The sequence below is a fragment of the Equus caballus genome, chromosome 16 (assembly GCF_041296265.1).
Source record: "Equus caballus isolate H_3958 breed thoroughbred chromosome 16, TB-T2T, whole genome shotgun sequence".
NCBI classification, from domain to species: domain Eukaryota; kingdom Metazoa; phylum Chordata; class Mammalia; order Perissodactyla; family Equidae; genus Equus; species Equus caballus.
Genome location: NC_091699.1, coordinates 15,515,631 through 15,541,120, shown reverse-complemented (window position 1 = coordinate 15,541,120; position 25,490 = coordinate 15,515,631). Strand labels below are relative to the sequence as shown.

The 25,490-nt window shown below is 39.4% G+C and overlaps 1 protein-coding gene across 17 annotated transcripts in view; it reads right to left on the bottom strand.

Moving 5' to 3' along the window:
* Positions 1 to 25,490, bottom strand: part of TMCC1 (transmembrane and coiled-coil domain family 1) — a 251,308-nt gene that overhangs the window by 21,120 nt on the left and 204,698 nt on the right. For all 17 annotated transcript variants that reach the window (XM_014731398.3, XM_023619926.2, XM_070237209.1 and 14 more), the window contains one exon: positions 1,761 to 2,695. In XM_014731398.3, coding sequence (XP_014586884.1) covers positions 1,761 to 2,695 — 935 coding nt within the window. The remainder of the gene's footprint in view (positions 1 to 1,760; positions 2,696 to 25,490) is intronic.

Below are 25,490 nucleotides of genomic sequence, written 5' to 3'. Positions count from 1 at the left end.
AGTAAAACAGTTGTGACTTTTCCACTGCCTTTCTTGGGGAAAAAAAGGCTTGCTTTCTTCAAGATTCTGTTTTAAGGAAAGACCATTCTAAAGCTGAAGTGACAAAAGTCAGATTATACATGTCTTCCCCTAGCCCCCCCAGGTTTTACCTCTGCTTTTGAAAATTCAGAAGTTTTCTTTATTCTCTCTTCATTCCATAAAACTAGTCATTTACCTACTGCAGAGAATCCAGAGTGCAATGAAGAAATGCATTGGTCATCACCTCATAACTGGCTTGGACTTGATTCTTCTAATGAGGTGATAATGAAGAGCCAAAGTTCTGTCTTGTCTCAGTTATTTTAAATGGATACAGAGGGGCCCTGGGAGACCTGTTTTTTTCCTCTGATTTTCTCACATTGGGCTACATCTGCCTTGAAGACATAACAAACTCTCTATGAATTTTAAACTCTGGAAGAATTTAAAACTGGAATGTTTGCTATCCAATCAAAATAAAGGGGTCAAAGCAGGCAGTTGTTTTCTTGAGCAGCCGACTTGGAACGCCCAGGTCTCCATGTTCAGAGGGGTGTATTTTAATAGCAGCAAGTGCAGCTGCTACCTAACATCAATCAAGCATTTATGGGGCTAGGCATGAACTATGTGCTTTACATAAACTATTTCATTTAAATGTCACAATAACCTTATTAAGGACTATTATTATTCATACGTTAAAGATGAGGAAACCATGACTTAGAGAAGTTAAGAAATTTGCCCAATTTTCAAGGTTAGTAAGTAGCAGAACTAGAATTTGAACCGGGAGTTAGGTTTAACATGGTACAAAGGACCAGGTGTTTTATTTTTAGAGTCCATTTGATTATTTGTTAGTTCAGTTCACTGCTTTAGATATGGTTTTCCATGCATATTAAAGAATACTGCCAATGCATAACAAGGGTAATAGACATGTTTATCCAAATTAACTTCCAGTCTAATCTTTCTACACCAATTGCCCAGATAAGTATATTTAAAGCCAAATATCTACAGAGTTCATTACATTTTGGTTGGGCTCTATCTTTGATTTTTAGAGTTCAGAAGGTTATAGATCTTTTGAATTCAATGTAGTATAGCTATAGGCTGTAATGATTTGTGGTTTTGTGGTTCTGTGAGTGTAAATATTTTTTATTTATTTTTTTCCCCAAAGATTGGCACCTGAGCTAACAACTGTTGCCAATCTCTCTTTTTTTTTTCTTTTCTGCTTTTTCTCTCCAAATCCCCCCAGTACATAGTTGTATATTTTTAGTTGTGGGCCCTTCTAGTTGTGGCATGTGGGACACTGCCTCAACCTGGCCTGACGAGTGGTGCCATGTCCACGCCCAGGATCCGAACCAGCAAAACCCTGGGCCGCCGAAGCGGAGCATGTGAACTTAACCACTTGGCCATGGGGCCGGCCCCAGTGATTATAAATAAATAAGTGAATGCCTTAGAAAGCTTGAGCTTTATTTGAAAGTCTGAAACTGGAATGGAAGATTGGAGAAGTAAAGTAATCATCATCTCCTGACTAAAATGCTTCATCGGTATGTGATCTTGGGAGTCATTTAACTTTGCTGTGTCTCTGTTTTGCTCCTTATATTAGGAACTCATGGAGATGTCATATGACATATCTAAAGTGCTCTGGATACTCCAGAGAAAGACATTCTACAAAGACCTTTTAAAGCCACTACCCCATGTCCAAAGGGAGGGGAACCCCAGACATAAATAATTTAGGATTTTAATTCCATATAACTTACCTATACCGCTCCTCCTGTAAGGCCTGCATTATTAATGAATAGTCCCTCTGATAATGTTCCTTGAGGGTCTCAAAGGATTCCTCTAATCTGGCCTGGGTTTCCCGGATCTCCTGGATCTCATGTAGTAGTGCATCAAATCCTGAGCTCTGCATGTCCAAGGTGTTTGTTTTGGAGCTAGACGCTCCTACAGCAATGCCTCCAGTGGTGCTGTTGGCACCCACTGAGCCTGAAGTGGCACTAGAACAATCTTCCTCACTACCATATTTTGGGCTCGACTGAAAGTTTGAAATCACTCCCAAAGCCTTCCCCCCATCATCCACTTGCCCTTCCTCTAAAGAGTCCTTTAGATTAGGGATGTTGTCTGCACTGCCAAATTTATTCCGAATTAGTGAGGCGATCTCTCTGGGCTTTGAGACCACAGCTCCTGCTGCTGAATGGGTCGCCTGGGAGAAGCTTGAAAGTCCACCTTTGACACTGTCTACCACACCTTCACTGAAGCCAGTCACCTTTGCTCCCACATCCTTTAGACCCTGGTGCATGTCTCTGAAGACGTCTTTTGGCTGCCGAGGGATCCCATTCTGCTCCACCTCTCGAAGCTTTCTGTGGTAGTGCTCAAGCTTCTTTTGCAGCTGGAGGATGGTTTGGGCAGACTTCTGGTTCTTCTTCTCAAAGACCTGCTTGATACGGGCGGCCTGCTGCTTGTCTGCGCTGTTGGCAAGCTTCAAGTACTCAGCCACGTTGTCATCCCTGGCTGTTTGTGCAATCTTGATCTGTTCTGTGAGCTTCAGGATCTTCTGCTGCAGGTGAGCAATGGCAGCCTTTGTGCGCTGAGGGTCTGGTGTTCCATCCACAGAGTCTGTATGGATGCTGCCATCGGCGCTGGATGCTACTGCACTGGAAGTCTGGGCAAGACTGCTTACTTCCAACCGCTCGATCTAGCATACAAGCAAGAGGTAGATGTTAGAAGGAGACCAAGAGAACTACTTCTCCAGAATCAATGGGCAAAAATGTATTGAAAATTTATCCACTCTCAGATCTCAGCACAGATAGTGGACCTAATTCCTCCTGTCCTATACAAGCTCCGTCTCCCTGTTGGTACTGTCCTCATTAAAGTATACTTTGCTTTAGGCAAAACAGATAAATGAAAAAAGATTTGCACAAGATGTAAGCTGGAAGTATTCTTCCTTTCTAGAGGACTTATTACAGTATTTCTTTAAATAACAAAGCTCCCCTAGTGGGTTTAAAGCATGAATTAATTCACAAACATTGTTCACACATACTTTTATTTTGAAGCATATATATGTAACACAAGGTACATCTGTATTTCAATTATACGAAAATCACTTCAGTATTCAGACCACCTTAATTCTAATCCACGCTCTCAAATTACAGTCATCCAAAAATGTCAGCAAGAACAGGTACCTTACTGGCTACATATAAAAATCTGATTTTTATCCAAATCATGTCAAGGGTGACGGAATCATTCTCTCTATTCTAATAAGAGACACTTAATTGGTAGCTGGAGACAGGTGTAGGTAAGAACGGGAAGGTACTGTTGAAAGTGGCTAGGATGAATGTAGTACACTCTTGAGATTTAAAATCCCAACTCACAAGTAACTGCGACGAACTTGGGCAAGAAAACGTGAACACTCAGGAACAAGGACAGTAAGAGTAAAGTAATTAAACAAATCAGTGACTAAGTTCAGGCCTTTTGGAGCTCAAATTTTGTGAATTCTATCCAGCAAGAGATTTTTATTAGGCAAGGGACTCTGGAACACATACAATGACTATCCTTTTATATGGGTAAGCAACCATTCAAAGGAACTGAAGAAAGAGAAAAGCTGCTCAGATTTGAAAACTTCAAACTATCATACTTCAAAGCTGTTAGCCAAAGCTGGGAGAGGTCAGGTTTCCCTAAATCAGGAGAAAAAGTCCTTCAAGAAAGTGCCCCTGGGTGTGGCTTCTAGTGGTGAATTAGAATAAGGCCCACGCAAAAAGGCTTGAGAAACTGCTCTCTATTGAGCAGTTACAGAAATAAATAATAAAATAGCCATCTGAGAGTAATAAAAATTCCTAGTAAGAGTGTCAAATTACACTCAAATTAACCTATATACAAATTACTGTATATAGGTTATCCTCATATTTTAAAAAGTAGAATTACATTTTTTGTAATGACAGCAACACACCAAATCTGAAATATTCACGAAATGCTGATAATTAACTTCTCAGGCTAGAGATGCACTCTCTTTTTTGCATTTTGGTTGTATCTCCTCAGTTTGCCATTTGAGCAAAAATTATGCTGATCTATTACTCTAAAACACATTTACTTCATTCCTGGATTCAATACATTAGTACTGATGTGAATAAAAACAGTATTATTTTCTTTCTAGATGAACAAATGGGAAATACTGTGCATTTAAATAAAATCAAAAGACAATTGAAAACTGAAATGAATAACAAAATGACATTATGCTCCACTAATAAAAAAGAATATGCAAAATAGTTAGGGACTAGCACAATAACTGTTTTTGGTCACTTTCTCCATCTGCCCCGTTCATCTTTAGGTGCATGCTAACAAGCAGTTTCTGAAAGGGTCAGAGGGAAGGCAAGAGAAGGAGGAGTCAGAGTTCCAGATAACCAAGTCACCAAGAGTTGCAAACAGGAGCTTCTGGTACCCCACACTCTTCAGTGCCTTAGGTTCACTATCTTAGGGTACAGGGTTCCCATTGTGTGATTTTCTTTCTGAATGGGATTTCAGATCCAATAACTATAGTATGTAATATGACCCCGATTGCGTACTTATGTTGAATAGCTCAAAATCTACCACAATATAAAAGGAAAGCAAATATGAAATACCACTAGGTCCAAGACTACAAGCTTATGCATGGTCTAGTTTTCTTAGATTCTTTGCTATTAATTTGAATACCAACTTACATGTAATCTGTTGTCTAAAGAAGAGTAGATATAAAAATCAAGTTTATTACTTTGGGAGGATAAAAATTGATCATATTGATGAAAAGATGGCATTGGGACTAGAATTCAAGGGTTTTATTTTTTTTGAGGAAGATTAGCCCTGAGCTAACATCTGCTGCCAATCCTCCTCTTTTTGCTGAGGAAGACTGGCCCTGAGCTCACATCCATGCCCATCTTCCTCTACTATATATGTGGGACGCCTGCCACAGCATGGCTTGCCAAGCGGTGCCATGTCTGTACCCAGGATCCGAACTGGCGGACCCCAGGCTGCCAAAGTGGAACGTGTACACTTAACTGCTGTGCCACTGGGCCAGCCCCAGGATTTTTCTTAAACATACACAAAAAGGCACGTCAGAAAAACTCTACTAGTGAATCTGGCTACACTTAGTGTAGTAATGAAGCATGGATTCTGGGATAAACTGCTTGGGTTCAAATCTGGCTTTGCTACTTACTAGCCATGTGACCTTGGGCAAGTTACTTAATCTCTGTAGTTCATCAACTGTAAAATGGGGATAATACTAATGCCCACTTTGGAAGACTGTTGTGAGGATGAAATGAGTTAACAACATAAAAGTGCTCAAGACAGTGCTGGGCACAGAATAAGCTGTAAGCACTGGTTATTATTCTTGCACCATGTATTAAAAGAGAGACGACAGGCCCAAAATGGAGTCACCTGTGCTAAGGTCACGTCATGAAACCAAAACTTAATACCTAACCTAAGTGCAGTTTCAGCCTCTCCTTTAAACAGAATGTAACCTTTAACCAGTCAATCTGGAATTACCTAGTCAGCAATAGTGAGGTAATCCAACGATAGACCCCTCTGTCCCTTGCCTGAAAGGTAAGCTTGCCTGAAACAATCCACTCGTTGCTAGAAATTTCCTTTCTCTGTCCCCTCTGCCTATAAAAGCCTTTCATTTTGTGCAGCTCTTTGGAGCTCCTTTCTATTTTCTATTTGGGATGCTGCCTGATTCATGAATCATTGAATAAAGCCAATAAGATCTTTAAAACTTACTCAGTTAAATTTCGTTTTTTAACAGATTTGGTGGCAGCATCGAGATCTAAAGGAAAACTTCTGATGGCATTCAGGAACAATGAGAAACACAAGCATGGTACCTGTGAACCCTTTTTTTAAAGATTAGCACTTGGACTAACAACTGTTGCCAACCTTCTTCTTCTCTTTTTTTTTCCTTTCTGCTTTTTCTCCCCAAATCCCCCCAGTACATAGTTGTATATTTCAGTTGTGGGTCCTTCTAGCTGTGGCATGTGGAACGTCACCTCAGCGTGGCCTGATGAGTAGTGCCATGTCCTCGCCCAGGATCCGAACCAGCGAAACCCTGGGCTGCTGCAGCAGTGTGCGAACTTAACTACTCCGCCACGGCCCCCCCGACCCCCAACTCGGGAAGCCTTTTGAGTTCTCTTTCTTGCTGTTTCTGAGGGCCCTGGGTAAGTTCCTCTGGATTCTGAGCTCCACTCTCTTTGCACTGAGCTCCAGATCTAACTGACTTTCCACAGTTCCCCAATTGTTTAGAATCCTAGTCCAAAGTCTCCATTCTCTGGGGTCTGCTGGTTCAGTCCTTTCTCTAGTCCAAAGATTCCATGTTGGGAACTGATGGTGGTCACCTTCCAGAGTCAGACTGGGCTCGACTTAAAAACCGGACTGGGTTCAGGGTCTGACTGGGTCCATCTTAAGCTGGACTGGGTCCAGTGAGTTTTATGTAGGTAAAGGCTGTTGCTAATGGGAATCTCAGAAGCCAAAAAAAAAAAGCTGCAAAAATTGGTTAGCATGGGTCTAGCACTTAAAAGCTGTTAGAGCATTTGCCACCTAACTCTAAGACTCCTTTGTTAGGATAAGTTGGTCGCAGAATGGGTTACATTGACACTAAGTCACCTGTCAACCTCAAGAAAATTTCTGTGCAACAAGGTACACTGTAAAATACCACACAATCTCCAACCCAGTGGCATATCCCTCTTAGGTATTAGTTTGGCTCCAAGAGACCCCAAGACTTAGATAAAAAAGAATGGGGCCCTTAAATTCCAAAGAGCTGAGCATGACACCTTCTGGCACACTTGCTTATTTTTAGGCCTAAAAACTATAGTCCCAGAAGCTACAAACATCTACAAAAAGGGAAAAATCTTACTAAAAACAACCTAGAATTACAATCGCCATTATGGAGGAAACACTCCAATCCACTGAAGATTTACTGCAAAAGGCTAATAAAAAATTAAAGCTACAAGAGGTATCTAAAAGACTGTAAGACTGATGCAACTCCTATTGCTCCCCTCTATTCTCTTTTACTTGAGTACTCATTCTACTAAGCCTGTCTGAACTGTCTGTCTACTCTGAAGAGACTACATGACCGTAGGCAAAAGTCTGCCGTTAGTGGCCTTACAGACACCCCTGTATCTACTTTTGAAGGAGGACCCCCATATGAGCCCCTCCCAGGATTAATGGGACTCTCAGGGGTTTTCTGGGAAATTCCTATGTTATTCCTTTAAACAGCCAAGGGAAGCTAAAATTAAAATTAATGAAATACCTTGCCAAATTCTGGTAGATACCAGAGTTACACTCTCTACTTTAAACCCTACTTGCTTAGGCCCCTGAAGATGTGATCCTGGGAAAACTGGCAGAAGCCAAGGAAGGGTAAGAATTCTTACCAGAGTCAGCTCTCCCGAAACTGTGTCTGTGGTACCCGGAAGAGAAAGGAAAATAAGATATCTTCTGTGATGAGGATTTTAGGCTGGTTAATTTTAAAACTGCAGATGAGAAGCAGGCTCCGAGGGCTGGAGTTGCTTGCCCTTTGTTGGGAAACATCTACATTTGTAAGGGAAACCTCCATCTGTAAAGATGCCTCCCTCTCTGTGATGCGGGGTTGGTGAGCCAGGAGTCGAAAGAAAGATTTCTTGGACTCCCAAGATCTGGCAGTAGTGCTCTTTTATTTAGAGAATAGTGTGGAATAGCATGGGGACAGGACCCATGGGCAGTCAGAGCTGCTGCTGCTGCCGCTTCTGCTGCCCACGCTGGCATGGGGACAGGACCCATGGGCAGGCAGAGCTGGTGCGTGGGGACAGGACCCACGGGCAGTCAGAGATGCTGCTGCTGCCCGGAGTTGAGGGTTAGGGCAAATTTTATAAGGCATAGGTATGTGAGTCATCTCTTTACCAAGACAAAGGAAAGCACATGGAAAAAAGTTAAAATGGTATCAGTGCAGGTGGGGTCTGGCCATTGCCCACGACTTTTAGATAAGAATCAAATCGGATTAAGTAAAGGCCAGAAGCCACCACCCTAAATCAGTTACATGAGGTTGCCAGACAGTAACCAACTTAAGTTCTTGCCTCTGGCATTAAGAGTTTCTAGAGATAAGGTCATCTCTCTTCTTCCTGGTACAGAGAGGGAGGCACCTTTTACAGATAGAGATTGACCTTACAAATGTAAATGTGTCCCAACAAGGGCAAGTTCCATTCCTCAGAGCCTCCTTCCCTGTCCCAGTTTATCAAAAGCAATCAGCCCCAAATAATCCCGATGCCAAAGAGATATATCCTGGAGTGGCCAATTTCAGGACCCTACAAGGTCATCCCCACTTCCTTCACAAATGCAAAGGTCTCTCAAAAGGGCAAGCAAAATTCCAGTCCTCGGAGCTTGCTTCTCATCTGCAGTTTTTTAAAATTAATCAGCCTAAAATCCTCATCATCTGTGCCAGGAGGAAGGCGGGATGGCCTTATCTCTGGAAATTCTTAATGGGGAAGGCAAGGACTTAAGTTGGTTACTGTCTGGCAACCTCATGTAACTGACCGCCCCTTCCCCCCCCCCCCCCATCCTCCTTTGTCTTTAGCTGAAGATAGTATTTAGGGTCGTGGCTTCTGGCCTTCACTTAATCCGATTTGATTCTTATCTAAAAGTTGTGGGACCACCCAATGGCCAGACCCCACCTGTTGTCTTGTAAAGAGATGGCTTACATACCTATGCCTTAAATTTAGCCTTACTCTCCACCCATGTTTGCAGCAGCAGCAGCAACATGCCGGCACCAACTCTGCCTGCCCATGGGTCCTGTCCCCATGCCAGCAGCAGCAGCAGCTCCCCATGCCAGCAGCATCTCTGACTGCCCGTGGGTCCTGTCCCCACGCAGCAGCCCTGACTGCCCATGGGTCCTGTCCCCATGCTATTCCATACTATTCTCTAAATAAAAGCGCACTACTGCCAGATCTTGAGAGTCCAAGAAATCTTTCTTTCGACTCCTCGGCTCACTGACCCCGCATCATTCTGCACCCTCTTTGAGGATGCCTCTTGAGTCCAAGGGGTGGGTTGTTCAGTACTGCCAGGAATATTTACTGTTTGCCTCAGCTGAAAACTGACAAGATAGCTGAAGGATTTTTTTTTTTTCTCAAGTAGCCCTATGGTCAGAGTTGGCCAAATTGGAAGCTAATATTCAGAGCCTGATAGGAACTTTTTTAGGTCTTCTCCCCTAACCTAAAATAAAACTATGTACCCAGAGAGGAAAAAAGCAAACAACTTTCTGAAGCCTTTATGTAAGGAGTTACTAAAACATTCCAAAGATAAACAGCTTTAAATCCAGAACACAGAAATTTTTTAATTTCCATTTTAGTTGGAAATCTTCTCCCTGATATAAAAAAGCAAATTGAAGATGACGTAGTTGTATGGGTGAATCAACCTATGATGCCATCTGAGTTGCAACCCAATTCCTTGCGAAATTAAAGGCAATTATCATACAAATATTTACAAAATCAGAAATGTGGCTCCAGAAACAATTCAAAGTCCATCTATCCTTTTCACCAACCCCCAAACTTCCCCCATTTATCTCAAAAGGCTTCTAAGTATTGTAAAAATTCTGTTCTTAGAAAACAAAGGTCTTTCTTGGAGGAACTTGCATTCTTTCCCTGTGCCTTTGAGATGTAAATGCTTTACCTGGTCTTCTATGGGAACTCTTATCTAGACCATCCCCAATTCCTAAGACTGAAAAAAAAGGGAGGGGGGAGGCTTTTAAAAAATACACAGTGCTACAGAAACTCCCTTGCCCAAACTCTAGTCCGCAGCTTCTACAAGATTACTTGTCAAAGACAAATACAAATCTTAAAGTGTCTTCTCCACAAATATTAGTAGAAAAAGCTTCAGCCATCTGAGCAGCTAAACTTATTCTAACTGTTCTTTTATAAGCTAGTAAGTTTTACATTATCATACCTGTCTTATGGTTAAAATTTTAAAACAAAAGCTGTAAGGTCTCTGCATCTGTCTGTATGCTTATATGTATCTATATGTACATGCTGTAGATGTGTGGTATTTTCCACCTCTGGATGATATTGCCAAGATTAATCTGTAAAAGAGCCCTATTTAATTGGCTTAAAGAGAAGTAAGCGCTTATATGAATTAAGTATTCATAAAATTCTCAAAAATATAATAGAAACTCAAACCCTTTTCAGGTTCATGAGATCTGGGAAAATATTCAGTATTAAAGCTAATTTAAGTCTGTTGGTTTAATTAAAGTAGACACACCTTTAGAGTTATCAACACTGAATTTAATGCAGATATACAACTTTTATTCTACCTGAGTTTACTAGTCAAATTAGTTCATGTTATCCCTGTTATAAAATCCGTCAGCAAGAAAAATAACTTGGTATGATGAAGTTTTAGTAAGTAATCTAAACATAAATGTTGAGAACAAGTGAATTAAATAGATGTAAGTGGAATAAAAGTTTTTAGACAAACTTAAAAAGTTTTCCCACATCTTTTAGGTAAAAGTTTTAAAGTTTTGCTAAGTTAAATTAAATGATGAACAGTCATTGAATGTCTAGATCATTTCTAAATAAGATAAAATAGTGAAACATTACTGAATCCAGGTTTACCTACTTTTGGCTTCATATTACAAAGGAACTAAAGATATTTAGGCCTATTAGAAAACATGTTTTGTGCCACACTAAAAAATTTACTATGAAAAAGCTTATGTTTCTAGAAATTACAAAAAGTATAAATTTGGCAAGCCAGAGAATGCTAAGTAAAAGACAGTTCACAGTTGTTTACTCCTTTATTTTCACTAAAAATTAAGGTTTTTAAGGGTTAAAAATTCTAGTATATGTAATTAAAGCTACTAGAAATATAAGGGAAACACCTCTGTATGCAAGAAAAGTAGGAAGTTTGCTTGTGGTAAAAGAAGGTATGACACATGGAGATGCATTTTTGTTGAACAAAAAGAAAGCAATTTCGTCCTCAAGTGAGGCAGGTTACTCAGAACAGGAAAGAGAAAAAACATAGAACAAAATCTGAATGTAAAAAGGAAAGTTGTAGAAGGTTTGTGAAAAAGGAATCTTGGGAAAAGAATTTTATGTGTGATCAAGCTGGTTAGGATTAAAATGAATTTATCTGAGTAAAAAAATGAGTTTTAATATCAAAAGTAAGCTGGTACAAAATTACAACTTTTTTCTCTCTCTGTTAAAAGGACAAAGTTTTCTTGGACTATTGGTCCACTCTTGATAAGACACTATGAAGGGTTTTTCTTTACCTTTTAAATAATCTGCCTGGATAACAAAGGATTCTGTGATGTATCAAAATAATTTCCCATGCTTCATGTTGTCTTTATCAGGTCTTTGGTTACTTAAGAAAACGGAGTAGGTTTTTTTTTTGTTTTTGTTTTTTCACAACTATTTAACTTTCTTTATTTGCCTGCAAAGTCTTTGTCACTAGGGTTAAATGGATATCTAAGTATTGTTTCACAGTGACCTATGACCCTGTTTGACTAAGTATTTTAACACCTTTTGATATTTTTGACAGATTTCTCCAAATTCTAAATGAGGTCTTTTTGACCTTGAACTTCCAGAGGGCCCCTAGAACATCTCAAAGTATTTGTTTTCTCTCCCTATAAAAAGAGAGATGTTAAACTAATTAGGCTTACTTGATATGTTAAATTACAAGGGAAGCATTGTCAAATGAGAAGTAATACTAAGCCTTTATGTTGCATTTGTATAGGTATATGAGTGTTCCAGAAATTGTATAAATTCTCCAGAAATCTGATATGTCCTGATAATAATGTGATCAGTCATAATTCCAGTTATTATTTAAAATGCTGTATATCACAGAAATAACTACATTTCCTTATCAAATATTCTCATCAGATCCTTAACAGTGAGCATTTTTAAGTCTTTGTCATTTATAAGAGTGATTCTTTTACTCAAATGCTTTTGTAAAAGTGTTCCTGCAAAAGTGCTTCATCTTCAAGGAGATTCTTGGAAAGGAGTTTGCAAGTAGAGATTTCTGATAACTTTAAGATCATATAACTGAACTGGAAGAATTTTAGGAACTAATGGAAAAACTGGATTTAAGCAGAAGCAGAACTAATGGAAAAACTGGATTAAGTATTAATTACTTGGGGACTGAATGAACCAAGGAGGATGACAATAATTTTTTATGATTTTTTGTTTGACATATTCTGGTTCCTTAATGTTTTGTTTTTTCAGATGTAAGGAAACCTTTTCTCTTAAGCTATCTGTGACTTGCAGCAATTTGGTAAAGTATATCTTTGTAAACAAAGACGAAACATTTACTTTTCCTTCCTACTTGATCCCCCCAGAATTTAGAAACTCTTGAGTATTCTTTTCACGGCAGTATAATTAGCTATCTGCTAAGTTCAATAAGAATCTCTTCTCCTTGTAACAGGTCACAACGGGAAACACTGGTTATGTTACCAAGGCTCAGATATGACCAGACAGCTTTAAGGAACTAAGGTTGACTTTATAGAGCCAATAAAGTCCCTTGGAAAAATCAGCCTGTTACCTTGCTTACAGGGTTTGTGGCAGCCTTACCAGGTAAAATCTGATGGCAAGTCCTTGGCTTGGCTTCCTGGACTTGAGAGGCTTTTAAGAGTTCAATTTGAGATTCCTTATGGAAGGTTCCAACAAGTAGTCTTAAAAGGAGCCTATATGGTCAATCGCTATTCTTGCTACACTTAGGTAAATAATCAGGCCAAGTTTAATGCAAACAAATTCATTTTACTGTGAGTATCTTTGGAAAAAAAAAAAAATAGGGATGACTGTAGAGAGAAAAATTATGTTTGCACCTTTGTGGATATTATATTCTAATCTTGTTAATTGTCTTCAAGGTTTTGTTTTATACTTGTAAACTAGACTGGATCCTGAATTCTTCTAGTTTTCTCAAATATCTGGCTATGACTCCTCAAACTAACATTTCCAATTTTCTCCCATCCTTCTGATTTGGAATCACTAAGAACAAATACTGTCCTTGAGTTCCCTGGAAGGGACTATACCAGGTCCCCCTCACTACCAGATGGCAGCCAAACTTCAGGGACTTGAACCTTGGGTCCACATCTCACAATTAAAAAGGGCTCCTTCAGACTCCAGGAACTGCATACCAGATGGAGGCCTAAAAATCAAATTGACTAGGAAGAAAAGTAGCTGACACTAAGGCAGACTGCTTCCTCCCAAGACATTGGATCAAGAATGTTTCTTTCCATTCCTTCTTCCCTCTCTGACCATTGTTTTCCTAATTCTTCTACCATGATGATTCTTTTGTCCACCTTTTGCCTTGCTCTGGCCTGGAAAGACAGTATCTCAGGCTATTGCAAAAGGGGGTCATCCATCCTCCAAATGACTTCTGGACTTGTCACAATGCTGGTGATTCTGTAGTTCCCCTCATCACAAACTTGTCCCTGATTTCCAATGCTTCAGTTTCTCTGGTATAAACTCAGCACCCTCTCTATTGTGTGAGACTCCCTAACCCTGGGGGTCCATTTCCCTTGTCTCTGGTTAATCCCAAACCCAGGGAACCTTGTGTCCAGGATCTGCATGAAGAAAGGGACACAAGGCAAGGGTAACCAGAATAAAAACTACCCATGTGGTCTACAGACCCTTAAATTTTACTGGCCTCCAGAGTTGTCACTTTTCCATTCCTGAGCCACCGACTCAAAATGGGAATTACCAGAAAGTATTAATGATTCAGAATTAGCTTCCTTTGCTAGATCACTGGTCCCTTGGCCAGGAGTGAGTATGAATGAAGCTATGATCAGGACTTGCCTTACCTCTTGAAGATACTACAGAATCTGCTGCTAAAACAATAGCTACCAAACAAAAATTCCTAGACTTTCTTGCCAAAGTTGTTTTTTATAATAGGATAGCTCTTGATTATCTTTTAGCTGAGCAAAGAGGTGTCTGTGCTGTGGCCAACACCATCTGCTACACCTGGATTAACACTTCTGTGGAAGCTGAAATTCAGTTACGTAAGATCACTAAGCAAGCCACTTGGTTTAAAAGGTGACTCCTGGGCCAGCCCCAGTGGCCTAGTGGTTAAGTTCAGAGCACTCTGCTTTGCTAGCCCAGGTTTGGTTCCTGGGTGTGGACCTACACTGCTCAGTTAAGTAGCCATGCTGTGCGGGCAGCCCACATACTAAAAAATAGAGGAAGACTGGCACGGATGTTAGCTCAGGGCAAATCTTCCACAGCAAAAGGAAGAAAAAAAAGGTGACTCCTTCAATGGGGTCTTTCTTTGACTTATTCGATTTTGGTTGGTTTGGGTCTTGGGGACCACGGTTCCAAACTGCACTCTAGACCTTGGGAATTATCCTGCTTATGATAATCATAGCAGTCCCCCTGGCACACGCTATTCTCTCAAAAGCTTTTAATGCATGTTTGCAGCTGCTAACTACCAAGCAAATGATCTCCCTAAGACTGAAATGCTAGAAAAGGAACAAAGAGAGTATGACTTAAGAGAACGACTTAAAAAATGTGAACCTGAAGTTGTGACCTGCAAATACTACAGAGATGCAGCAGAAAGACATCATGACCTGTGAATATCACACAGAAGATCAACAAAAACTGAGAACTTTAGAGTGGTAGATAAGAATGATGCTAATGCCTTAAGTTTTGATCAAATCTCTCAGTCGAGAGTCTGATTAAAAGGAAGAAATTGTTAAAAAAGAGACCACAGGCCCAAAATGGAGTCACTTGTGCTGACCCTACATCACCAAACCAAGACTTACTACCTAACCTAATTGCAGTTTCAGCCTCTCTCAGGAATGTAACCTTTAACCAGTCAATCTGGAATTACCTGGTCTGTACTAGTGAGGTAATCTGCCTGACACACCCCTTTTGTCCTCCAGAGAAAGATGACCTGGCCTGAAACATTCCACTCTTTGCTAGAAATTTCCTTTTTCTGTCTGCTTCTGCCTATAAAAGCCTTTCATTTTGTATAGCTCTTTGGAGCTCCTTTCTGTTTGCTAGATGAGATGCTGCCTGATTCATAAATTGTTGACTAAAGCCAATAAGATCTGTAAAACTTACTACATTCAATTTTGTTTTTTAACATATGTAAGTGGTTCTTTTTAAAAATTCAAATATTAAAAGATTCCAGAATATACTTCTTTCCAAGATCCTTCACACTTCAGGCATAAACAAGGGATACGTAGAGAGTCTGAACCAAAGGAATAATGTAACTCAACACTACAGTAAAAGTAATAATAGTCACCTTTCTTGATAGTTTGTCTTGTGGCTAGGCAGCTGGGCTAGCTAGTCTTCCAATTCTCACAAAAATCCTATAAAGTAGACATTGTTACCACTAATTTTCAAATGAATTGACTGTGAGATGCTTCCTACTACCTCATTACACGGCAGTTTGACAACAGCAGCAGCAATATCAGCTACTCAACAGGACTTCCTATGACCATATCCTGAAGTGCTTTCAAGTCTGATCACACTCACCGGTGTAGCAAGTCCTAGCTACATATGGCTGAGGTTAGAATTAATTTGTATTGAAAACAGCTAGGACAAAAATCAGACAGTTAAATATATTTTGACTACCTATTATAAGTAGGCAATGTGTGACAAAGCTAGGGATATGGTCAGAAGCCACGATTCATATCTAACTATTGCTATAACAAGCAGACTATACTGCTTTGTTTGAACTTTGTCTCTTACTATTAAGGATTCATTTGCCAGGCTTAAATTATCTACTAACTGATTTGAATTAACTGATCAGAAAACACCCCAAGAGAAAATTTAAACAGTGATGCCGATTAATCAAGGGCAGAGTGGAGCCATCTAGGGCAGGGTATTTGATAAAGCCTTATAATGGCTTATAATTTTCATTTGCAAATATATTAGAGATCTATCCACTTTCTTTAAGTGGATAAAAGTGTTAGAACATAGCAGCACCCAGCTTTGAGAACAATCATGTATAAAGGCAATATCGTGGAAAGAGCAGTGACAAGAATAAAAGGACGAGGGTTCATATCTGACTTTGCCACCTTACTAGCTGTGGGTCTCTAGGCCACCTTTTTGTTCTCTTTGAGCCTGTTTTCTCATCTATACAATGGGATTATCATTTTCTGATAAGATTACTTGCAAAAATGTGAAATGTGTGTTAAATAAGATTATGCCCACTAAACATGGTACGCATTTAAGAAACTGCCTTTTTCTATTTCTTACCAGGTTCATTACTCAAAATCCAAGTATATATCTGTAACTAGAAAAGATTCAGAAATTCCTGACTTGATGTTGCTATCTTCAATAAAAGCCAACAGTCTTGTCCTGTTTACTAGAGTGATGAAGTCATCTTATCTATGCTTCATAGAGTATCAGCTCTCTTTCAGGAAATCTCATTTTCTGCACACTAAATAATCCACATCATTTCTGAGAAAATGAAGAAGGTATTTTAGGATAAAAGAAGGGAGCAGAGACTGGGGAAGTCTTTGTAATTAATCTGAAAACAAACAGAAGCTTGACGATTTTGGTTTTTCTGAAAGAGGATCTTTTCCAAGGCCAATTTCATAGAATGGGTTGTACCATGGCCTGTGCAAGTTGATGTTGGGGTACCTGCACACCCACTTCCATTGTTCTGCTAAAAGTTTTATCTCAGAGATACAACGACTGTGTTTTTGGATCAAAATTGGAATGCGTGGTTGAATTCAAATGCACTCAGTGGGGGCAAGAGGATAGAATATTTGATTTTGAGGAGACCACCTCCAAAATCCAATACAAATGGTAATCCCTAGAGATTCATAATCTTGGCCCAAAGAACCACACAGGAATCTGTCTTCTAATCAGTAATAAACACAAAGATGCTCTGGTTGGTCTTATAAGCTTTTCTTTTTCTGCCAGGCAGATTGTGCTAAGGAAGTAAAACAGGGGAAAGAGTCCTGCCTTAGTAGTTACACAGCTCTGGGTTTGAATTTTGTGTCATCATCTCCTTGAGTTTGCCTTTGCCAACTCCTCCACACCCCATTCCTAATGAAAGAAACCCCACAGTCTATTAGCATTGCATAAATTATATCTTAATCATGACAATATTTTTTACCCATCTCCACTGTCTCACTGTAGAAATGACATGCCCCTCCCTTCTTACAGTAAGCACAACTCTGTTGAGCAATTGTCTCAAGTGCAATTCTGAGTGACATTTAGTTTGCTGTGCTGTGGAATGGAAAGGAGATCTCAAGTTGGGGTAGTAGAAAATAAAAATGAACTAAGTTCCATTAGCCCACAGCCAGTAAGCCTTTCTCTAAGCATTCTATTTTTCACTTTGGAGCTAAAATCAAGATTCAGCTTACAGTCTAAAAAACAGGCCTTTTCACTTGTTATTTTTTCTCTCTTGATAAAGAATGTTTTACTGCTTAATTTTAAAAAGTTTGAAAAATCACAGATATACAAATTATACTCACGCCAAAAAGCCTGGCCAGTTCTAAATTTGGCACTATAGTTTCTCTCAAACTTACTTTTTCTACTAAGAATCACTTAAAGCCCTGCTCTCTTTTCTATGACCAGCAGTTTTCAGGTTCATCTTCATAAAAACAAAGTTTCAAAATCACTTCATGGATGATACTGCGTGTGTAACAATGAGTAGAGGATATGTTTGCTGCAAGGAGAATTCTGGTGGGGTTTGCTTTCTAGCTTTGTAGCTAAAGATACTACCATGTGCCTCAGCAAATTTACCAAAAAACTAAATCATGGATCACGTGGGAATAATGGAAACCTTAAATTTAAATTCAGATATGCTAAGGGTCACAACTGTAATGGTTCTTCTGACTTGGTATGCTGTTTCACACCTCCAGGCTTTTTGCCACACAGTTTCCTCAGCTAGTCCAGGGCATGTTTTCCTTTCTTTTTCTGGCTAACTACGATTTATCCTTCAAGACTCAGTTCAGGTGTAACCTCCTCCAGGAAATAAATATTTCCTGACAACCGCTCTCTCCCAGCTGGATTAATGGCTCTTCCTTTGTTTTTTTATTTAAAGATTGGCACCTGAGCAAACAACTGTTGCCAATCTCTTTTTTTTTTCCCCCTGCTTTTTCTCCCTAAATTCCCCCAGTACATAGTTGCATATTTCAGTTGTGGGTCCTTCTAGTTGTGGCAGGTGGGATACTGCCTCAGCGTGGCCTGATGAGTGGTGCATGTCCATGCCCAGGATCCGAAGCAGCGAAACCCTGGGCCACTGCAGTGGAGCGCATGAACTTAACCACTCGGCCACGGGGCCAGCCCCTGGCTCTTCCTTTTTATTCCCATATATCTAGACATACGTCTCCAGCACTGTCCTTATCACATGATGTTGAAATGATTGTTTGGGTGCCTTGCCTCCACTGACAGTTCCTGAGGGCAGAGATCAGGTCACATTCATCTTTGTATCTCAAGAAGCTGGCACAATGCCTTGTACAAAGAAGATACCCAGTAAATGTTTGTTTAATATAAATGCTCATCAGCATCTCAACATGATCCTTCCAGATCTCATATGCCATGCAGCGACTGAGCCTATGTTACTATAAATGGAACAAAGGCTACAACTTTTTTTTTTTGAAATACAGCTTGCAATAGATGATATGCGTCCCTCCAAGGCTGCTGAGAAAAAACTGCTGACTGGGTTGCATATCAGTTTAGATTATTAATATCCTAACTGGCCCACCCTGCTCCAACCCAACTGCAAAATATCCATTATGGGATCTAGGGCTGCTGCTCAGAATTGCTTTGTCACAGGAGGACTGATGTCCTTACTATGTGGAAGACATCACTGAGGACTGGCACTGCCAGATGTACTTTGGGTTTGACGTTTAGACTTAATGGATTCACGTGAGCCTGGTCAGATGATTTATTGTCACTTTAACAAAACTTCCCAGAATGGCTCCTATGTACAGGGCTTATGTTAGGAATTTGAAGTAAAAACAAAACAAAACAAAAAAAGAAAAGGAAAAAGCTCTTAAGGAGCCTGCAATCCTAGTAGTGATGGTGTAAGTAGAAAATAACATGTTGCTTTGATATGGGTGTTATTTTTATAAGCACAGATTCGTTGAGCTAGGAAGGAACCCAAGAGGTCATCTAGTCAAGAAAATTTGTGTTATAGCTGAGTAACAGATTTTAAGAGAGAGATCTCTCTCTGATAACTAAAAGAAAAAATAAGTGACATATACTGAAAATGACAGGTACATCATTCAACTCAACCAGGTTTCAAATATCAGTTCACCTATGCCACAGGAAGTACCCAAGCAAAGATGTCATGCTTGCATGTCAAGAATATCATAAGGATATACTAATTGACAGTTGGAACAGATGATCCAAGTTTCCTTCTAATTCTAAGATTTTAATTTTTGTTAAAAGGAAATAGTGACTTGAGCTATGGATTATTCAAAAATCATTCTCATAAGACTTCAGAATGAAGAATGATTAGTCTGAAGCACACAAATCTGCTAATGCTAAAATTAGATTCTATTTTCTGAGCATGCGCTAACCAGCCTAAGGAGAAGGTGACACAGAAATATGTTTTCACTGTTGAGGATTTTAAAATACATATAAAACCCATATGTACATAAGCCAATTTGTAAAACTTGCCACAAATGAGTTCCCCTTTACAAGTTAATTCCCTACAAATCCTACAAATACTTTTATGACACAACTCTCATTAAAACAAAAGATTTCTAAGCCCTGGCTTAATCCTATTTATTTCATGCAATTTCAATTAAAAAAAGTTCTAAAGCAATGAAAGAATTTGGAAAGCTCCATGGAGTCAGCGATAATCTGGCTCTCCTGAACTGGCTATTGTTAGGCTTGTTAGGTAGCTTGTGAAAAAAACAGGTTCTAAGGAGGGGCTGTCCAAACTATACATCCCCAATCCCTTTTTAGGGCCTAATTACTCTTCTTTCTCTTAAAATGGTTTTAAATATCATTCATTTGCTAATGACTTTCAAATGTATACTTCCAAACCATACTTCCCTTAACTCTAGACTCACATATCCAACTATCTACTCAGTATCTCTACTTGGATGTCTAACAGTTATTTCAAATTTACTATGTATAAAACTGAGTTTCTGATAAACCTCCAAACCTGCTCCTTCTAGAGTCTCTCCCATCTCAGTTAATGGCTACTTTATTGATCCACATGCTCAGATCCAAAGCCTTGGGATCATCTTTGACTTCCTTTCTCTCACATACCCTATTCCAGTTAACGACATTAATAATCATACCTGCTAATACATACAGTATAGTACTTACTATGTGCCAGGCACTGTTCTAAATCCTTTGCATGTTCAGTAAATCAATTCTTACAACAACATTACAATAGGGGTATTATTATTATCTCTCTTTTATATCTAAGAAAACAGAAGCATAAAAAATTTGTCCAATAAAAAAGTTGTGCAAGATCACAAAGTAAAGAAGTGGCAAAGTTAAAGTTTAAACTCAGTCTGGCTACATAGTCTGCTGTTGTTACCTGCTATGTATACTACATTGCCCCAGCAAAAATTCTGGGTTCTATTTGCTAGAGAGATGCACAATCTGACCATTTCTCACTGAATCTCCACTGCTGCCACCCTGGTCTAAATCACTATCAGCTCTCACCTGGACTACTGTAATAGTCTCCTAACTATTATTGCAACAATATTTTTATAATCAATTATCTGTAGAGCAGCCAGGGTGGTCCTTTTAAAACATAAGTCAGATCACAACAGTCTTTTTTACACTTAAAACTTTCCAGTGGCTCCCTATCTCAGTCAGAGTAAAAGCCAAGATCCTTATAGTGGCTTAAATGACCATGATATGACACCTGCACCACATCCACTACCTCTCTGATTGCATCCCTTTTTACTCATCCCTTTACTCCACTGCCACCAGCTACAATGGCCTCCTTGCTGCTCCTGGACTGTGCCAAGCATGTACCCATTTCAGGGCTTTTTCACTTAGTGTTCTTTCTGCCTGGAAGGCTCCTTCCAGACACCCGCATGGCTTACACCATCATTTCCTTTAAAAGTCTTTGCTCCAATTTCACCTCAGTAGTGAGGACTTCTCTGACAACCTTATTTAAAACTGCAACCTGCTCTTCCATTATAAACTCCCTATTCTCCTTCTTGGCTTCATTTTTCTACATAGAACTTCTTTACCTTCTGACATACATTTTTTTATCTATCACCAAATCTAGAATGTAAGGTGCATGAAGGTAGTGATTTTTGTCTTTTGTCCACTTCTGTTTCTCTAACACCTAAAACTGTGCATAGTGTAGCTGCTCAAATATTTATTGGATGAATGAAAGTATCTCCTCTTCACTTATCTATTCAGAGAGTATTTTGGGTACTGGTTATTTGCAAATTTCTTTCATTATAATCTGAAGTGCTTTGTTTATTTTATTACCAAGAGGTCTTAAGAAGGTTATATTTATAACTTTATCTGTGTTTTAACAGGATCTTATTAAATCAGAAATTGACTTCTAATGTTCTTTTAAATATCTTACCTTCATACATTAAAAACATTTGGCTCAAAAATCAGATATTTCTTAATTAAAAAAAGCTTAGAATTGGCTTATACTTTTGCATGCATTGTACTACTACACATTAGTATTCCCTCTTTTGTTTTATTCAAAATATGAGTTGAATGCCCAACATTATTACTTCCCTATGTGAACTATTCAAATATTTCTAGGATTGTACCTAGGCTTACTCCTCAGATAGACATCTTTTGAGACTATGAAAGCTCAAGGTTCAATCTGGTTTATATGTAAATCTGATGATAATGATAGTAGTACAAGTAGTAGTAATTGAGTGTTTACTATGTACCTGGCACTACTGTAAGTGTTTTGCTTAGATTTACTTAGTTAATCCTCAAAATAACCTTACAAAACATATACTATTGTAATTCCCATTTTACAGCTGAGGAAAGTGAGGTTGGGGAGAGGTTAAGTAACTTGCCCAATGTGACATAACCAGTAAACAGCAGGGTCAGGTTTAATCCCACAGGATTTGGCCTACAATGCTTCTCATAACAGCCATGACCACCATCACTCGGAGCAACAGAAAAAGCAGGCATTGATGATTTCTACAAAATTAGACTCTGGATGGGAATCTCCTATTTAGGATTACATACTCCTCCCTAAGGTTTATTTGAAAAAAAAACGACAACAGAGAGATAGATGGCATGACTGAAGAAAGGTTAGAGAGATGTGACACTGCTGGTTTGGAATGGAGAAACCAAACCAAGGAATGCAGTGGTCTCCAGAAGCCGGAAGAAGCAAGAGAATGGACGCTTGCCTAGAGAACTCCAGAAAGGAACACAGCCCTGCCTATACCTTTATTTTTGCCCAGTGAGACCTGTGTTGGACTTCTGACCTACCACTAAGTTTCTGATAATAAGGCTGGGATTTAGCAGGGTAAAAATATTGCCCAAGTTCCCACAGTATGCAAGTGGAAGAGCTGGGATTCGAATTCTGATTGATCAGATCTCAGAGTCTATTCACTCAACAAATATTTCCAAGTGCTTTCTCTATGCCAGACGTTATTTTAGAGATTTGGGCTACGTCAAGGAAGAAAACAGAAAAAGATCCCTGAACTCTTGGTGCTTGTATTCATTAGCTGACAACTCCTGTATCTTCTCCTCTGCCACCCAGCTATACAAATAAAGAAAAATTTACCCTCCGGCCCCAACAAAAAACCATATATAGAGAGAGAGCATGAAGTGAGATACTACAGGAGATATGAAGATAGTAGTACCATGGTACTGTCCAAAAGTGGCTTATATAAGGTGAAGTATAGGTAAAAGGTAATTTAACATTTCCAAGACCTTTAAAAATTGATGACTGTTAAGGTATTAGAGAGACAGGAGGCATTCACACAGCAGGCACTTACACTGACTCTACAGTTGTATGTGCTTTATTCCATGTACAAAAAAGCAGCTATGTTCTCAAAATTAAGTACAGATTCTAAGAAAGATAATAGCCTGGAGTATCACTTGATAAAGATTTTATACTTTTTAACGAAGAGAAATTTGATCTATTGAGAAGTTTATCAGGAGTACAAGAATGACCTGTCTCCTCTATTTAAATAAACTTTTCTTAAAAAAATTTTTATTCAGTTGTAGGTGACCAAGTAACGTTAAAAATGCAGTCATTCTTGAGGCCGGCCCTGTGGCCGAGTGGTTAAGTTCGCGCACTCCACTTCAGTGGCCTGCGGTTTCGCTGGTTCAGATCCTGGGCGCGGACATGGCACCACTCATCACGCCATGCTGAGGCGGTATCCCACATGCCACAACTAGAAGGACTCACAACTAAAAAATATACAACTATGTACTGGGGGGATTTGGGGAGAAAAAGCAGGGGAAAAAAAATGCATTCTTTTGTAATATAATGTTTAGATTTGCTTAGATTTTTCTTACTCAAGATCTATAATAACAAAGTCTGATATATAAACCAACTTTCTCAAATAGCACATAAAGGATATAATCTAGTTTATACTTCCAAGTTACAATGGGACAACTTGTGTCTAAAAAAAGACTAAATTAAACACATCTATGAAGAATTAGACTCGTATGGATTTCAGAAGATAGTCCAATTGTTTCTCAGAGTTTTAAGCAGAGGTTTCTGTAACTACTAAGAGGGGTAAGAAATTGCTGAAATTTGGGCCCCAAAAGAATGAAAAATCAATGCATACCAATGTTAACTGACATAATAAGAAGGAAATTCAACTATTCAAAGATTTCTGAGGGGGCCAGCCCCATGGTGTAGTGGTTAAGTTTGGCGCGCTCCGCTTCAGTGGCCTGGGTTTGCAGGGTCGGATCCCAGGTGCAGACCTACACCACTTGTCAGCCATGCTATGGTGGTGACCCACATATAAAGTGGAGGAAGACTGGAACAGATGTTAGCTCAGGGCGAATCTTCCTCAGTAAAAAACCCCAAAACCCCACCAAAGACGTGTGAAAAAGCAAATTGAATGCTTAAGCCTCTGTGAAGGAATTACTTAAATGGGAAGGAACCAACATCACACCTGTTTCTGCATTTCTACACTCTGTTGGGGGGTGTGGGGAGGCTTGCCTGGGGGCAATACTAGCCCATCAGGGAGCGCTAGGAAATACATGGGGCATTCCTTCTGCAATACACAGTCTTATCCAGTCTTAATAATTATCCAGTCTTAAATGCCAATAGCAACCTCACTGAAAAAATTCTGCATGGATTCTGGAATTATTCCAGATAATGGGAAAAGAGGAGACAGAGAGAACAAGATCAGCTGCGGATGCTGGTCCTTCCTATCCCTGTCAACACTTTCACATGGGATGAACAATAGCAAGATTTGAGATAAATTACAAACAAAGTAAAAGTAGAAAAGTGTATGATGAAAATGACTAGTTCAGGGATTTTTGCATATGAAAGGAAGAATATTTCTACCATGTATCTAGGTATCTGCAGGGTAAAAATGTAGGATAGCCTAGAGAAAATTAGGAGCAGACAGATGGGGGAAGGACAGATATCATGGTGCTATGATACTAAAGAACCAGGTTGTAGAAAAGATTGAGACTTCTACAATTTAACTTATTTTGCAATTATCCTTTGTTTTCCTTACATAAAGCACTGGATATGGGTGTAATCCCTGCTTTCAAGAAACACATGATCTAGTTGGTGAGACAAGGAAATGATCAACTGAAATACAGGTCTGACTAAGTAAATGTTATAGTAGATACGAAGGTAAAATATTTCTTGAATACAGAAAGGAACCACGTATTCAGAAGAAGGGAAAGAGAACAGAGAAGGCTCTTTGGAGGAAGTGAAAAATGAAATGAGCCTTGAACAAGTTTTTGATAAAAAGAGAAGGTGTAAGGAAAGGCATTCCAGGTTGACAGCCCAGTATGAGTACAGGCTCAGAAGGAGGAAATGTAATAGCATCTTCAAGATAACGGAATGGTTCATGAGGCTGTAAAAGTATGGCATAGGGAGAGGGCTGTGATGGGGGATGAGCTCCCAAGGCAGTCTAAACTACTGTTTTGGACTTTATTCCAATGGTAAGAGAAGTATAATCTCCTTTGGGATCTAGACTTATAAATCCAGGCTACTTGACTATATGAAAATTCACAAGTCCAAACCAAAGACCATGATCCTCCCCTAAACCTGGTTCTCTCACAGCGTTCTGTATCTCAGGAAGAGCACCACTATCCATCAGGTTACATGAGCTAAAACCCAACTAATCCAAGCCGAGGAACCATTCTTGACATCTTCTACCTTCCACCTATATCCAACCCAACAAGTCCTATCTATTTTGCTTTCCAAGTTTCCATCAAATTACAATACTCTCCATCTATCTCTACAGCCACCACCTTTAGGACAAACTCTTGTCCCTTCTCTCCTGGATCACTCTCCTTGACTAATCTATCTGCAGTCACTTAGTTCTCAGTTAAGCTGGAGAATTCTTTCAATGAATGCTTAACTTCTTTTAGCAGCTTCCCACAACTCTTAAAATATTAAGAACAAGAATCTGAACATGGTCTACAAAGTCAATCCTACATGATTAGGCTCTG